Below are 14,184 nucleotides of genomic sequence, written 5' to 3' on the forward strand. Positions count from 1 at the left end.
CATCTTGTCGTCATGCTCCTTGTGGAACGACAGTTGAGGCTCGTCCCCTTTCTTCAATCGAAGAACTGCCCCAGCAGAGTTTACTGAGGAGATTTCCTTCAACAAGGTCGGGGTGGCCCATGGGTATAATTTTTTGAAGTCTGGGGAAGGAACGGAGGCTCCTCCGTCGACAGGTGGAGTAGCCTGAGCCAGGGTAGGGCGGGAGGTTGCAGGCCTCTCAGCCTGCGAAGAAGAAGCACCAAGTGCTCGCGGTGGGTTGTGAGCTTGAGATGAAGGGTTTCGTGACGAGGGAGGAGGATTTGGGGTGATCTTTGAGCTAGCCATCGCGGAAGCTGCAAAGGAAGAAGAAAAGAAAAGGTGATCAGGGTTCGCAGAGGCTGACTCGATCGTGAAAGAAGGGTGAAAAACGAACGAACGAAGGTTCGTTGTAACGAAGACGAAGCCCTAAGTTACGAGAAAGGAGAAATCGAAGAAACAGCCCACAGCGTATGCACCAGACAGTTAATGGATGACGCGAATCGGTTAAAATGCAGGAAAAGTCAGCAGAAGAAGTAAAGGGAGTACCCTTTTATGATCGGAGGAGCGATGAAGGAAGTTGAGGATTCAGGAGGTCGAAGAGCGTCGTGAGCTTTTGCAGAAGAAACTTGAAGCGTTTGAAGAAAAGAAGAAGTGATGGAACAGTAGAAGCGAAATGGGTTTAAGGGTTTTTCGAATGGGTTTTGGAAGCGCAAACGACAACTGAAGGCAACCGTTGATGAAGCCACGTGTCGAGCGATTGGAAGAGTGGTTGGTGGAGCGTCAGGAAAGCAGAAAGTACAACCGTTTGGAATTCCGCGCCAGCGCCACGTAGATCGGTATTGAAGTGACTCCTTTAGTCTTTTCGCTGGACAAGTCTTCGCTTAAGACTGGGGGGCTTGTGTACCGCCCTGGTAGTCAAGATTAATGACGTGGCGTCGAGCTGTGATATAGGCGTGTTGGATGGTACACCTGGTTGGCAGAAGGGAAGAAGGTCGGGGGGTTCGCGTACTCGCCAGTTATTAAGTTGGCGTGCTCCAATCTCCATCATACCAATACCGACGGTCACCAAGTTGAAGATGAGGTCGCCAGATGTGAATCCAGGCGACCAAGTGATTAGAGATCGCCAAAGCAAGGACATCGCCGAAGATGAAGGCAGATGGATGCTTCCCAGCTGGCCAGAGGATGAGGTCGGGGGACAGCTCACTCGGGCATAAACGGTGGAACAGGTGGTGCAGATTATGAAGGCGGCCGGCGAGACCACAGGGAAGGTGTGTACGAAGGCACCCTAACTCGCCAATCCAGTAGAGATCGCGCTCCAAGACAACTATGCACTGAGTAGTATCATGCATAAGTAACTTAGCCAAAGGAGAGTCAGAAGTAGCGCCCAAGTCAAGGATGCTCCAGATGAAGGCACGTGTACAGCTGGATGCAATCCACGTGTCCAGGTGTGTAACTGCCAGGAGAGAGAAAGTGTCCAGGTATATAAGAGTTTCTCAACGAACTTCTGAGGTACGCACGTTCAGATTATTCTTTACGCTTGCGAGTCTTGAGTACACTGAGAGAAAACTGGTCACGGTTCCTTAGAGTTCTTGAGTCTTACTCTTGAAGTAATTGGTGGTTCAGTCACTGACTTGGGCGTTGGAGTGCGATTGGCCGCAGCGGCGCCGTTTCGTCTTTTGCAGGTTCTTGAGGTGGATCGCGGCGGAGGACGGAGGTAGACGCGGCGCATACGTCGATCCAAGTTTGACGAGGCAAAGCTCCAGCGCTTTGGTCAACAGGCAGGATCAAATATAGTAACTAATTATTTTTTGTCTCTAAAATTAGTTTCTATTTAATGATTTTCTTGTGTTGATATTTTCCTGTTATACACGTAATCCTTACACATTTGTATTTAGTAGTATGTCTTATCCAAAAAAAAAATCTTGCATATTACAACAACTAGTGTGTAAAATTGGTCAAGAAAAAAAGTCTATTGTCTTAAAAAAAAAAAACCTCCATAAGGTATGTAAACAAGAAGATTCTGCTAGTGATCTTGATCCCCATCTCATACATCTGTACAAATTTGTGCTTGTATCCCTAAAATGCATTTTATGAGTCCAGTTTCTATCTCTTCTTTTGACTTAGTCTTGTCATTGTGAAACCAGATTTTTCTTTCCGGATATCACACTTTGAAAGTGTATTCTAGTCAACACTTATAAAGAGCAAAAAAGTAGTAGTGTTGCATTTTATATAACTGCCAAATTGGTTAATGAATTTGTTCCTGCCGGTTGACCTGGGTACGTCTTTCTGTGCAACCTTGCCCGTCTGCTAGTGACACCCTTTTCTGGTAATCTGTGAACACCTGCAAAGAAGTTAACAAATGGGTGCCCTAGCGGCCGTTTGCACTCCGACGCTCAAGTCAGCTAACAAGAAACACCAAAACTCCGCACCTTCGTATCGGAGCACCGTGAAAGGCGCTCTGGAAGTGGTAAAGAACTGTATATTGTGTGTTGATTTCTGGTTCTGGCAAACAATCCTTCTCTAGTCCCTTGTGCGTAGCCTGAGGGCTCGAGCAAGCAACTAGAGTGTGTTCTGGGGAAAATTTGCCAAAGGTCCGATCTCGATTCCAATGTCTAAAGCTCCCTTTAAACGTCTCTAGCATTTAAAGCGTCTTAAAGCGCATTTAAGGTGTAAAAACGTTCAGCGCCTTTAAGACGTTCAAAACACTTAAAGCATTTAAAGTACCTTAAAGCATTCGAAACGTAAACTTAATTACATAATCTTGATTACCTCATACCTGACAAACTATCCGGAAAGCATTGATGTTTCTGTTCTTCCCGCCACGTGTCCTCCTGACTTGACCGTTATTCTACGTGGAGGGCCTCACAGCACTGTAACCCAATTTAGGGATATTTCATCGTGTGAGTCCTCATTCCTTAAGTGCATCTGGCGCAAAGGGGTGACTTTTGGGTGCCAACTCATGCGACCCAACCTCTAGTCACTTGCCCTGGGAGTGTATCCACCTTCCTCTCGCACCCTGCACCTGGTTTCCCCTGGGCATGACCTTCTTTTGAGTCGTATCTATCCCAAGGGTCTCCCTGAGGTGGCCTGGGTACTTCACGAGTCAGGCTACTCCCTACTGGCGCTAGTAATATGGCCTTGAAGCCACCTTTCTCTTCTCTTTATTACTGTTCTGAGCTAGGCGGGCCCGAAGCCTCCCGTGGTGTCACTCCCTCCATGGTCTTTCCTACCCATGGGTATCGGGGAGTAACACTGCTGATGACTGTCTTGGCGACGCCTTGTCTTGGCGACGCCTTATGTAGTCACTCTGTTGACTTCCTTCTTTGGGCCCTTCGTGTGGTCCCACCATATGTTGACCTTGGCCCTGACGTTGACTTTGACTTTGACTCTGGTCGACGTCCGGGGACGGGACGGTACAGAATTTGACATAAGGCTTATTTTGGTCCAGCAGTATATGTTTTCATATCCTCAGTATAAACTACGCTAATAATGATGTTAGACACATCATACATATAACATTTCCTAAACCATTTGATCCAGACACCTCCTATAAACTAGCTACGCTAATAATGATGTTAGACACATCATACATATAACATTTCCTAACTGCCAAATTGGTTAATGAATTTGACATAAGGCATATTTTGGTCCACAGTATATCTTTTCATATCCTCAACATCCACGAACTTTTGATATTAATATTATTTCTTGCACAAACAAACAACAGTATAAACTACGCTAATAATGATGTTAGACACATCATACATATAACATTTCCTAAACCATTTGATCCAGACACCTCCTATAACTTAATTTTAATTTTACTTGTCTTTTCTACTCAGCTCATACCTTTTAAGTTTTAGACCAGATAATTTTTGGAAGATCCTCTTTTTGCATTATGTATAAAGGTTTGGTCTAAGTTTTTACACATAATAAACATGGTTTCAGACACATACACCAATTTGGATATAAGAATTTAGCTTTTTTACATAAATTTATAATCCACCCATAGTTTTAGTTGTGTCATCCCAAAAATCTGGTCTCCATCACATATATATTGCATTTAGAAATATAACCTTGTTTATATGATCTCAAATTTCTTTCTACCTACATTGTTTTTCGTATCAGATTTTGCTTTGTATTTAAATCTGGAAAAATAAATTGATGAAAATGCTCTACAAATGAACTAAACACACATTTAATGGTTAAAACTTGTATAACTAGTTATAGATGTCTTTTCTAAAGAGAACTCGTCATGAATACACGTTAAAAAGGTCGTTAGGGAAAATGGTGTTTATACAACAGAGAAAAGTGGAAAATGTTATACCACAATTATGAACAGAGGATTGCATAGGCAAAAATGTAATGGTAAGTATCTAAATCTTGGACTTACATAACAAATTGGTTTTCATGTACATGTTTTCTCTAACTAGTAACTCATCACCTATTTTCTGGTATAGCATACTAGAGGATAGCAACAACAGTTGTATGTACTATTTGACCATACTCTGAAGAAATCATAAGTCATCACATATATATACAAGTTATCTTGCTCCTCCTCTTCTCGCTTATAATCCAAATGACCTTTGTAATTTTTTCCCTTCTGTAGTTTCACTCTTTTGAAGGTCAGCTGAAAGATATAGATCGTGCCATTTTTGGAGACAAATTGTAACAGATAAATGAGAATGATGATGATATTGGACCTTCATAAAAAAAAGGTATAGGCTGGCAAGAATAGGCTTGTCCCTATAAGGAACATTAGAAAGCATGTTTGTTTCAAAACATCTTATTCTTCTACTTTGGTTCTCTAAGATGCTCTCGTGCTTTCTTACAAAGATCAAGAATTTCGTTATGATTAGGATCAAGACAGAGGCCTGCTTCACAGTCCTGAACGGCAGAAACGAAGTCACTCATTGAGTCATAAAATGCTGCTCGAAGATGTAATAGTTGTAGATCTGGCTTAAAATTAATGGCTCTTGAAAGCTCTGCTATTGCCTCAGATTCCTTGTGATCATCCATCAAAACTGGTAGACAAAAGTGAGTCAGAAGTTGACATGCTTCGTGCATGCAATAACATTGGACTAATATTTCTAAGGTTTGAGTATATTGTGCTCATATTGCTTTATCATGACGTTGAAAACAAACAATACTATCTCAACATGAACAAAGACCACAAATCAGAACAAAAGATAGAAAACTACAAGGTTAAGCACAAACTCAAAAGATCTCACTTCATTATTGATCACTCTTGGTAAGATAAAATAATCCAAAAAAAAACATGTACCCTACAATAATGTATAATTTGATAGGTATGTTATGAATAGGAAACCTATGGACAACCATGGATTTTATTTTAACATTTAAAGCAACGATGTTCATTATTTATACTGCATTAAGTGTGAAAGATCCACAAGTCATTTCCAGCAACACTGAGGCAGTATGATATTTTTTCGGAAACTACACCATTAATGTCAAAATTTCAGACAAGAACCATTTATTTCGAAGGAAAACTTAAATGATATGGTTTAGAACATGGACATGGGAATTGGTGTATATGAAAAAACAAATGAAGAATGCAAAAAGATGAAAAACATTAATTTTTCATGCAGTTATATGATACATAGTAAAATGAAGGAAAATGATCAAGTACTATATTTTTATAAAAATCTAAAATGTATTTGTGAAGTTGCATTGATATAAACTAAATGTAGAAAAAATTTACTGTCCACATCATCAAAGATTGGACCTTTGAAATCTAGGACAATATTACAAACATTATAGTTGTAACAAATGCCGCAGAAATGGCTTGCAAATTACAATCAGAGCTGCAATATCCCTTCTTTACCATCATAAAAAATCAAGAGGAAAACAAAGGGTAATAGAACCACTTGTATGAGACTTACCTGCTGCCCTATATCTGTAAGGATAAGTCCTGAGAGGATCCAATTGTGAGGCCATACTAAGATCACTCTTTGCCATGTCACGATCACAATATTCTGAACGTTTCTCATATGCTGATGCATTGCTACGAGCCTTTTCTATTAGCTTTGTCATCTCATCATATGCTGCTTTGCGATGATTTTTAAGATGATATACACGTGCCAATCCTTGATGTGCTCGTGTATGCTTGATGTTGAGTGCATTCATGTAGCAGTCAGCAGCAAGGTCTAGTTTATCACAGTCTACATAGACACTCCCTAGATTATTTAGTGCCTACAAAATTTATAAGAACGAAATTATAAATACATTATTACTTCAACAGTGATATAAACACAACATGTTTAATCCAAAGCTTGACACTCACTTGTCCTTTCCTAAGACCATCTGAAGGGCACCTAAGAGCTTCTTCTAAGAGATGGATCACATACTTAGAAGACTCTGAATCAAGATTTGAGTCAGCTAATGCATAAGCTTTGAGAAAGTAAGCTTCAAATGATCTTTGAATTGTAATAGATTCCTCAGCCTTTGTTAGTGCTTCTTCACGATGACCAGTGTCATACAATATCCATCCTTCATACACAAGTCTTTCATGGTCAGAATTAGAATGATTTCTAGCCATCCGCAAACTACGCATGGCAGCCTTTGGACAATTCAACCTGCAAGATCAAGGAACATCAACACCCAGAATAGTCAATCTGCAACAATATTACAATGAACCAGGACTCAAACAAATTAGCCATCTTAAGTCCATAAAAATCATGTATGACACTACTAAATAGTAAAACTACAAAATAAGTGCTTAACTAAACAAGATAAAATTAGTACTAAAACACACTCGATCAATTTTAAACACTTTTTGAAATTATACTTAAAATATAGGCAGATTTTGGAATATTTTGTAATAATTACTTCAAAGAAGGTCCTAATCAGTACATAGTAAAATGTTACGATCCCAGTATTTTGTCATAGTTTGCTTTGATGGCAGGAATATGTGACAATTTTCTCTAATTTTTGACAAAAGAATGTGACTATAAACTAATTTATTTAGCAACACATGAAATCCATGTAAATAAATTACATGGCCAGTTGCAAAAGAAAAGAATGCACGAAATATTTCTAATCATGTATTTCAATATTACTCTTTTCACTGACAGAAAAATAATGTTTTGATAATTTTTTTTATATATAATTCATTTGATAACTCTTTTATAATAATATAAAAATAATAAGAATTAGGAAACGATGTTCTAATAAATAATTAAAGAAGTGATTATCAATTATTTTATAATTAATCTTAGTAATCAGGATTTATCTGATAATGAAAAAGCCATTTATGACAACTCATTGACAGAGAATTCTTGCACATATAAAAATATGAAGTAAAACTAGAATTTATATCAGAAATTGGTAGTGTAAGAATAAGATATAATTGAATTAATGTAGGGATTTCACTCACCGTAGCAAAAGGAGAGATTGTCGAAAACGTAAAAGACTTTTCCCAGGATCATTTGCTAACATTTGGTGTACAACAGCCAATGAACCAATATCATCAACAGAGGACCACCGATCATACAACTGCATCCAACAATCAGCTTGGCACCACTGTTGAACAACAGGACTGAGAAGTTCTATCAACTGCTCCCCATGCATATGCCCATAAAACATCATATAATTTGGATCCAACGTCAAAATTGCCCGAACATCTCTAAGGGCACCTTCATAATCCTCCATGGCAATCAAGAACCAAGCTCTGAGTTCAAGGCAATCTGAAGAAACCTTGAAACCGATTATTTTATTGATTTCTGCAATGGCAGATCCAATTTTGTTCTCTTCCAAGTAAGAAACAGCTCGAAATTTATAAGGAAAGGAAAGAGTTGGATCTAACTCAGTTGCAGATAGCAAGTCCATTTGTTTCTCCTTCCCAATACAATACAAAGACCTCTCTTGATACATCCACCCAACTGGTTTATGTTCAGAAATAAGTGAGTTCATCAACTTATATGCTGAATAGGTGTGACCACGCTTATATTTGGCCCTTGCTACTCCCACCACTGAATAAACATGCCCTGCCTCCACTGCTGACTCAAACCAATGTTGTGCATCTTTGTATTCTTTTCTCTCAAGCATAACAGCACCCATTTGGTGAAACGCAACTTGCTTCTCCCAACCATCTTTTGCGCACTCCACTAACCTCTCCAATAACATTACTGTGGTGTTAGATCTCATCTCTTCCTCCATCGAAATCTGACTTAAAAAGTAATACAGCACAAATGACGCGTGCCCCGCCATAGCTAGCCTATCCCTACCCTCCGGACTACAAAACATCTTCACGAAAATCGAACACTGCATCGAACCGGGGAGCTCTCGGAGATACACCTGCAAGCAAGCTGCCACAAGAAGGTATGCAGTCTCCTCCAAACCATATTCAATAAGCAACAAGGCATCGTCCATGTCACAAACTAGCAAAGCCAAATGTGCGTCACAAGCATTCTTCATCTCCTCACAACAAAAACGATTCGCCAAAGACAACAACTCCAAAACCACCTTAGGCTCCAAATGGCTCAAACTCTTACTTCTACTAAACTCCTTAGCAGCTGTCAGTGCCTCAACAGAAAAACAATTTTGTGAAAAATTAATGTTCTCCCTTTTTGACTCTATGAATTCACCATACAACATTGTGTTAAAGGGCCTTGAAAGTGAAGCTATGTTGAACCTATTGCACCTAATTTCATCTTCACCAACAAAAAACGACATGTCACCATCCTCTTCCTCCGAGGTAGAACTTGGCTCATCATCAACCTCTATCGTCATTTCACTATGAGCATCGTCACTATCATGATCCCCTGCGCGTGCATGCGTGCACAGGCAACGATCAAACACCGACTCTGGGTCATAACCTGGCTCCAACGTGGCGCGGGGACATTCGAGGTTCCTCCCGCTGCAGTCCATGGAAGAGGAGCCGATGAGCTCGTCCTCGCGGCGCTCGTGGCGGAGCCACGCGGCGACCACGACCTTATCATGCACGTTAGTAGCATGTTGTCGAGCTGAGCGAAGGCTGCGACGGAAGAGCTTGGGGTCTGCTAACCCGCGAAAGATGGTGCATTGCTCGAGGAAGACCTCCGTGCGCTCGAACTGGGGCCGGTCCTCAGCACGACGATACGCACTGGCGAGGGTTTCAACGAAGTCAAGAGACACGAGGGACGGTTCGACTTTGGGTTCAAGAAGGTCTGTCATGGGGAGGGCATAGGGGAGGAGGGACCCATCACAGAAGACAACCTCGGAAGGTGGGGTGGCGTTAGGAGGTTGGAAGTTCCGATTCGATTTGGTCCTTATAAGGGTTTGGCTCTTAATGTGGTCGTGGAGTTGTTGGAGAAGCTTATCGCCAATTCCACTGCCAGTGCCGGTGCCGGTGCCGGTGCCGGAGGAGGGGTTGATAGTATACACCTGAGTTCCCTTGCAACCTTCAATGATCTTCAAGCTACGCATTGTTTGGAAGATGTTGTGTTGCATTTTTTCCAGAGTTCAACAAATTGTCACGCAATGAATTAATGAATGAATAATCTCTAAGGTGGTGACATTGGATATATGACACTGCAAGCACCGTTGGTTTGTGGTTTGGGGGAAAGAGCAACTCACGGGTGAGGCAAGAGGAATGTAAAGAAATAGGAATGAATTGATTGATTTTTTGAGGATTGCGTATGGTGTGAGGTGAGGTTTGGTTTTGGCTAAACCAGGATTTTCTTTTTATTTTCTTTTCCTTTCCTTTTCCCCTTCCCTGCTGTTTTGTTTGGGTTTCTTATTTTTTATTTTGCTTTTGGGTTTCCGAGAAAATGGAGGCAAAGGAAGAAGCAGAAAATAGGGAAGGTAGGAAGGGAATAGGAATGATGGAGGAATAGCCAACTAGGTGTGATGCGATGGAGATAGAGGTGGCCGTTAAAGCAGTTATGTTTTTCCTCTCTCTTAGGGTTTTTTTTTTCTCTACCTCTCTCTTTCTTATGTACTTTTGCTGCTATTTTTTTTGTTCTAAATATATGGGTTTGCCCACTTTTTTCTGATTAGGGTTTGCTATTTCTACTTCGGTTTGGATTTGCCTCTAATTTTTATTTTCTTGAAAATAGACAAGATGCGAACGAGAGAGAACAGGGTACAAATATGTTAGAAGAAATACAAATTTTGAGATTTTGGATTTGGGGCATATAAGTTTTACTCTCATCCTATTAGACATGCAACTTTGGGATTTTGGGAAAATATCTCATGTCAACTATGTTTTTCTTAGGTCTTGTGACTGAGTGCCACCTCTTCATTTAACATTTTATTAAAAAAATTGAAGATAGAAAAACCATGTCACCACCAATGGCAAAATGCATAGCATATTGGCTTTTTAGTTGTAAATTCTACAACTATAATTTGACGAAGGCCCACCATCATTTCAAAATGGAAATTTCTTCCCACACCTCCATATTTTCTTCCTACACCCCAACACTTCTTAAAATACCAAAATTACTTTGTATTCTATTGACTTTTTTAAAATATTGGATGTAAAATTTGGAGACTTCCGGATTATAGTATCTGAAAGTTTATATTTGTGATTTTTTTCATTTTGAATTGTACAATTTGAAATGCAAAATTTATTCTGGATTGTAGAATTCAGAATACAAAATTTATATTATATTCTAGATTGAACAATCTAGAATACCAAATTTGTGTTTTGAATTGCATAATCCAAAATATATGTATTCAGGATTATGCAATGCAGAATACAATCTAAAATTTGTATTCCATAATGCGAAAAGTTGTATTCACGATTGACATGAATTCCAAATCCTAGTGTCTATCACTTACTTCTCAATCTCAAATCCAAACAAAAAGGCTTACAGTAGGAGTGAGCACGAAATTGATACTCAAATTGGATTATTTAAATCGTCCCATGCTCACCTTTCCCAATGGATGTAGAAAAGGACATGGTGAGTGTTACATGATGTATGTTCTAGCATGAAACGATCCCAGTTCTAGCATTAGAAGATCCATGCATGCTAACGCTAGACGACCTCCATGTTCTAGCATTAGACGGTCCATGTTATAGTGTTAGACGATCCTTGTATTCTAGCGTTAGACGATCTATATGTGTTTTAGCCTTAGACATTTCTAGTTCTAGCATTAAACTATCCTTGTTTTTTAATACTAGACAATCTCTTTGTTCTATCGTTAGAAGATCATGTTGTAGTGTTAGACGGTCCTTCTGTTCTAGTGTTAGACGACCAATATCTTCTAACATTATACTGTATGTGGTCTAGAATTATATGGTCTCTATTCTAGTGATAGATGCTCACTAGTTTACAGAGTGTTAGATGTTCTATATATGTTGTGGTAGGAGGTCTCTCTGTAACTGTGAAATACATTTTTTATGATACTCTATTTTTTTGTATTCATTGTTCATCTTCTTCTTCTTCAAGTTTTTCTCACAAAGAGTGCTCGCCAAAAATAAATAAAGCAAGAGAAGAGGATACAAAATACGACTCTATAGAGGCGTGTGATTGTGAGAATATGAAGAGAAAGAGGTGTGACAATGGTCTCCAACATAAAAACGAACCACAAAAGAGAAGAGGAAGTGTGACTAATGGAGATGATGCAACTAAGAAAGGAAAAAGATTAAGGGGTGCTAAATATGATTTTTTTTTTAATTAAGCGTAAAATAGTGTTTTTGTCACTCCTATTGAGGTGAATGAGGAAATCATGTGCGTGCAAGAAGAATTTTCCTTCAAAATCCAAATGAAAATTGGACCCAAACCACTGTTGTAACCTACTAATAATAAACATCTCTTTTTCTTTTTGGTTACAATGATATAAAGTATATACGAACTTTAAGGATTAAAGTACAGTGAAACGCCTACTACTAATGATCCTGCCTGTTGACCAGGATGCAAGAGCCTTGCCTCGTCAAATCTGGATCGACTTTGCGCAGTGTTAGCTTCCGTCCTTCGTCTTGATTCACCTCAATAACCTGCAAAAGACAGAACGGCGCCGCTGCGGCCGATCACGCTCCGACGCCCAAGTCAGCGACTGAACCACCAAAATACTAAGAGAAAACTAAGAACTTCAGGAACTGTGCAAAATTCTCTCTCAGCGCACTCAAGTTCTCGCAAGCGTAAAAGAAGTATTCTAAAGCGCGCGTACCTCAGAACTTCGTTAGGATTCCTTATATACTTGTGCATTTTCTCTCTCCTGACAGTTACACATCTGGACACGTGGCTCGTATCCAGCTGTACACGTGTCACCATCTAGAGCATCCTTGACTTGGGCGTCACCTTTTACTCTTCAGGCTTTCGGCTAAGTTACTTATGCAGGAAGCGACTCAGCGCATAACTGCCTTGGAGAGTGACCTCTTCTGCGTGGCGAGTACGGGTGTCATCATACACACCTTCCCTGTGGTCTCGCCGGCCGCCATCATGATCTACTTCACTTGCTTCATCGTTCATGCCCGGGTACGCTGTTCCCCGACCTCGACCTCTGGCTAGCTAGGGAATGACCATCTGACAACTTCATCCTCTGCTTCGAAAGCCTGGAACAAGCTTTCCTGATCCTTCGACGATGTCCTCCTCTCGGCGATCTCTGATCACTTGGTCGTCTGGGTTCGCATCCGGCGACTTCATCACAAACCTGGTGACCGCCGGTTTAGGTATGCTAGAGGTCGGAGCACGCCAACTTAATGACTGGCGACTACACGAGCCCCCCGACTTCCTTCCCTTCTGCCAGCCAGGTGCCCCGTTCAACACGCCTATATAATAGCTTGCTGCCACGTCATCACTTCCGACTACCTGGGCGGTACACAAGCCCCCCAGTCTTAAGCGAAGACTTGTCTAGCGAAAAGACTAAGAGGTCACGTCACTGTCGATCTACGTGGCGCTGACACAAAATTCCAATCGTTCGTACCCTCTGCTTTTCTGACGCTCCACCAAACACCTTTTTCCAATCGCTCGACACGTGGCTTCATCAACGGTCATCTTTAGCTGTCGTTTGCGCTTCCAAAAACGTTTGAAAAACCCTTAAACCCTTTCATTTCTACTGTTTCATCACCTCTCTGCCTTCTCAAAACGCTCTGAGTTTTCTCTGCAAACCCACAACGCTTCTCAGCTCCTTCAATCTCCAACTCCCTTCAACGCTCATCTGATCATCGAAAGGTACCTCTTTTACTTCTTTTGTTGATACTTGCTGCATTTTAACCGATTCGCGTCATCCATTATCTGCCTGGTGCATACGCTGTGGGTTGTTTCCTCTTCTTCTTCCTTTTCGTAAGTTAGGGCTTCGTCTTCCATTACTTTCATCACAACGAACTCCCATTCGTTCGTTTTCCATCCTTCGTCCACAATCGAGTCGATCTCTACAACCTTTGTTCATCCTTTTTTCTTTTTCCTTTGCAGTTCTCGCGATGGCTCGTACAAAAACCACCGCGAATCCTCCTCCTTCATCAGGAAACCCTCCATCCCAAGCGCATAACTTACCACGAGCATCTGGTGCTCCTTCTTTCCAGGCTGAGAGGCCTGCAACCTCTTGTCCTAACCTCGCTCAGGCAACTCCACCAGTCGCCGGAGGAGCCTCCATTCCCACACCAGACTACAAGAAAGTCTACCCGTGGGCCACCCCAACTTTGCTGAAGGAGACCTCTTCAGTAAACTCTGCGCTGGCGGTGCTACGGTTGCAGAAAGGGGACGAACCCAACCTCTCGTTCCACAAGGAGCACGACGATAAACTAATGGTGCTGCCTTGCCCTCTTGACGTGCCAATCTGCGCGGATGACAAGGGGAACAACGGCGAGTTGTTCTGCTTCGTTTACACTACCCTTTTCAAGAAGGTGAAACTCAGGCTTCCCTTCACCCGTTTTGAACGGGAACTATTAACCGAGCTTAACATTGCCGCTGCCCAACTCCATCCCAACAGCTGGGCATTCGTGCGGGCGTTTCAAATCATGTGCGCGCACTTGGGACTTCCGGCCTCGGTAGACGTCTTCCTTTTCTTGTTCGAGGCCAAGAATCCCGGAGACCGCCCCTGGGTGAGCTTAAACGGGATTGCTGGGAGATCGATCCTCTCAATCTTCCAGCAATCTTACAAAGATTGGAAAGGAAAGTTCGTCCAAGTGCGCCAAAATGATCAAGACTCTTCGCTGCTCGATGGCTTTCCCTTGTACTGGGTAAACAAGGGAAATAAGGACTCCAAAGAAAACTTCAGAAG

The 14,184-nt window shown here is 41.3% G+C and overlaps 1 protein-coding gene across 1 annotated transcript; it reads right to left on the reverse strand.

Annotated features, from left to right (window-relative positions):
* Positions 1–4,221: 4,221 nt before the first annotated feature.
* On the reverse strand, positions 4,222–9,925 carry LOC137819660 (ethylene-overproduction protein 1). The gene is made up of 4 exons (XM_068623562.1): positions 7,415–9,925; positions 6,323–6,614; positions 5,922–6,231; positions 4,222–5,042 (listed from the first exon to the last, which is right to left on the reverse strand). The coding sequence occupies exons 1-4, from the start codon at positions 9,466–9,468 to the stop codon at positions 4,813–4,815; spliced, it is 2,886 nt and encodes a 961-aa protein (XP_068479663.1). The 5' UTR covers positions 9,469–9,925; the 3' UTR covers positions 4,222–4,812.
* Between the last annotated feature and the right edge of the window lie 4,259 nt (positions 9,926–14,184).

The sequence above is a fragment of the Phaseolus vulgaris genome, chromosome 10 (genome assembly GCF_051622355.1).
Source record: "Phaseolus vulgaris cultivar YP4 chromosome 10, ASM5162235v1, whole genome shotgun sequence".
In the NCBI taxonomy this organism is placed as follows: Eukaryota; Viridiplantae; Streptophyta; class Magnoliopsida; order Fabales; family Fabaceae; genus Phaseolus; species Phaseolus vulgaris.

Coding starts and splice junctions, on each gene's coding strand:
- LOC137819660 (XM_068623562.1), bottom strand. CDS start 9,468: ATGCAACACAACATCTTCCAAACAATGCGTAGCTTGAAGATCATTGAA. Junction 6,615..7,414: donor CAATCTCTCCTTTTGCTACG/GTGAGTGAAATC, acceptor TTGATCTTGCAG/GTTGAATTGTCCAAAGGCTG. Junction 6,232..6,322: donor ATGGTCTTAGGAAAGGACAA/GTGAGTGTCAAG, acceptor TAAATTTTGTAG/GCACTAAATAATCTAGGGAG.